Below are 1,292 nucleotides of genomic sequence, written 5' to 3' on the forward strand. Positions count from 1 at the left end.
CATCGTTGTGCTTACCAGCGTAAGACAGAGCTGAATGACTGGTCACTGGTAGTTTTTCTTCATGAAAATCTTTCCCCACTCGGTGAACCACTTTGTTAAGAAAAATCTGTTTATATGTTTTAGATAAACCTGACCTTCGTTTCCGTCTCACATTTAGAAATTCTCGACGTGTGAAACACTCGAACCGACGACACGACCCAGGATCCTGACTTGTACTAACGAGACACGAGTGCCCGATGTTGCCTTTCGTCTTGTACCACGGCCGTTTTTAGTAGAAGGCCGGAACCTACCTCACCACCTAGGCCTGACAAGTTTTTTCATGTTAGTTTATTTTCTTATTGATTCGAGGATTTGAGTCTGGTTAACTCTGGGATGCACACAAATAAATGGACACACAGCTCTAAGTTAACCTCTTGCGGACGAGAGGGGACTCTCGGTCTGAGTTTATGTTAAATTTCGTTACCTCCAACCAGTAGGAACGCACTATTGGTTCTTGAAAAGGTTCCTTAACACGTTGAATGCCACGAAAATTTTACAGGGATTGTCCGTGGCGCCACGATGAATTTTCTATTATGCGATACATATAATGTTGAAATACTATCTGCAATAGATAAGTTACAGTGTATAACAATGTTTGACACGGGATCACCGGTGATCTCCGTGGCGTTGGAGTGCGATTTCGCGAAGTATTGTCATTTGTTTAAATTATACATATATATTTCTATAAATCTGGGCGCGCCGGTCACCGGTTTAAATAAAATCAAAACGACCATTTTCGGCGCCTATAAAGTGGACCGAAAATAGAGTTTTCCTGCCCTATGGCCTATTCCCATTGCGATTTCCGACGCCGGAATCCGGCTCAGAGCCGGCGAGCGAAATTTTGGCGCCGAGCCCCTAAAAAATGGGGAAGCAGTACCGTAGCGCAAACTGCGAGGTATATAGGGAATAGCGTGTAAGAAAAAATATTGCTGGGTGTCGTTCAAGGGGCCCTGCTGGGTCCGAGAGCGGCGAACCGAGAGTGGGAGAAAAATCCGGCAGCGGAAAAGCAAGAGTGAGGGAAAATCCGCCAGCCGAAAAGGACAGTCGTATACGCTTTCCTTTTCCGCTGCCGGATTTTTCCCCACTCTTTCCTTTTCGGCTGGCGGATTTTCCCTCACTCTTGCTTTTCCGCTGCCGGATTTTTCTCCCACTCTCGGTTCGCCGCTCTCGGACCCAGCAGGGCCCCTTGAACGACACCCAGCAATATTTTTTCTTACACGCTATTCCCTATATACCTCGCAGTTTGCGCTACG

At 46.5% G+C, this 1,292-nt stretch overlaps 1 protein-coding gene across 1 annotated transcript in view; it reads right to left on the reverse strand.

The window, feature by feature from the left end:
* Positions 1-1,266: 1,266 nt before the first annotated feature.
* Positions 1,267-1,292, reverse strand: part of LOC108623124 (uncharacterized) — a gene marked incomplete at its 5' end in the record, with an annotated part of 1,510 nt that continues 1,484 nt past the window's right edge. Inside the window, one exon of the mRNA XM_018021432.2 lies at positions 1,267-1,287. Within this exon, the coding sequence (XP_017876921.2) occupies positions 1,267-1,287 (21 nt within the window). The remainder of the gene's footprint in view (positions 1,288-1,292) is intronic.

This window comes from Ceratina calcarata, unplaced genomic scaffold (genome assembly GCF_001652005.2).
Source record: "Ceratina calcarata isolate Rehan_Ccalc_2016 unplaced genomic scaffold, ASM165200v1 scaffold2501, whole genome shotgun sequence".
NCBI lineage: Eukaryota > Metazoa > Arthropoda > Insecta > Hymenoptera > Apidae > Ceratina > Ceratina calcarata.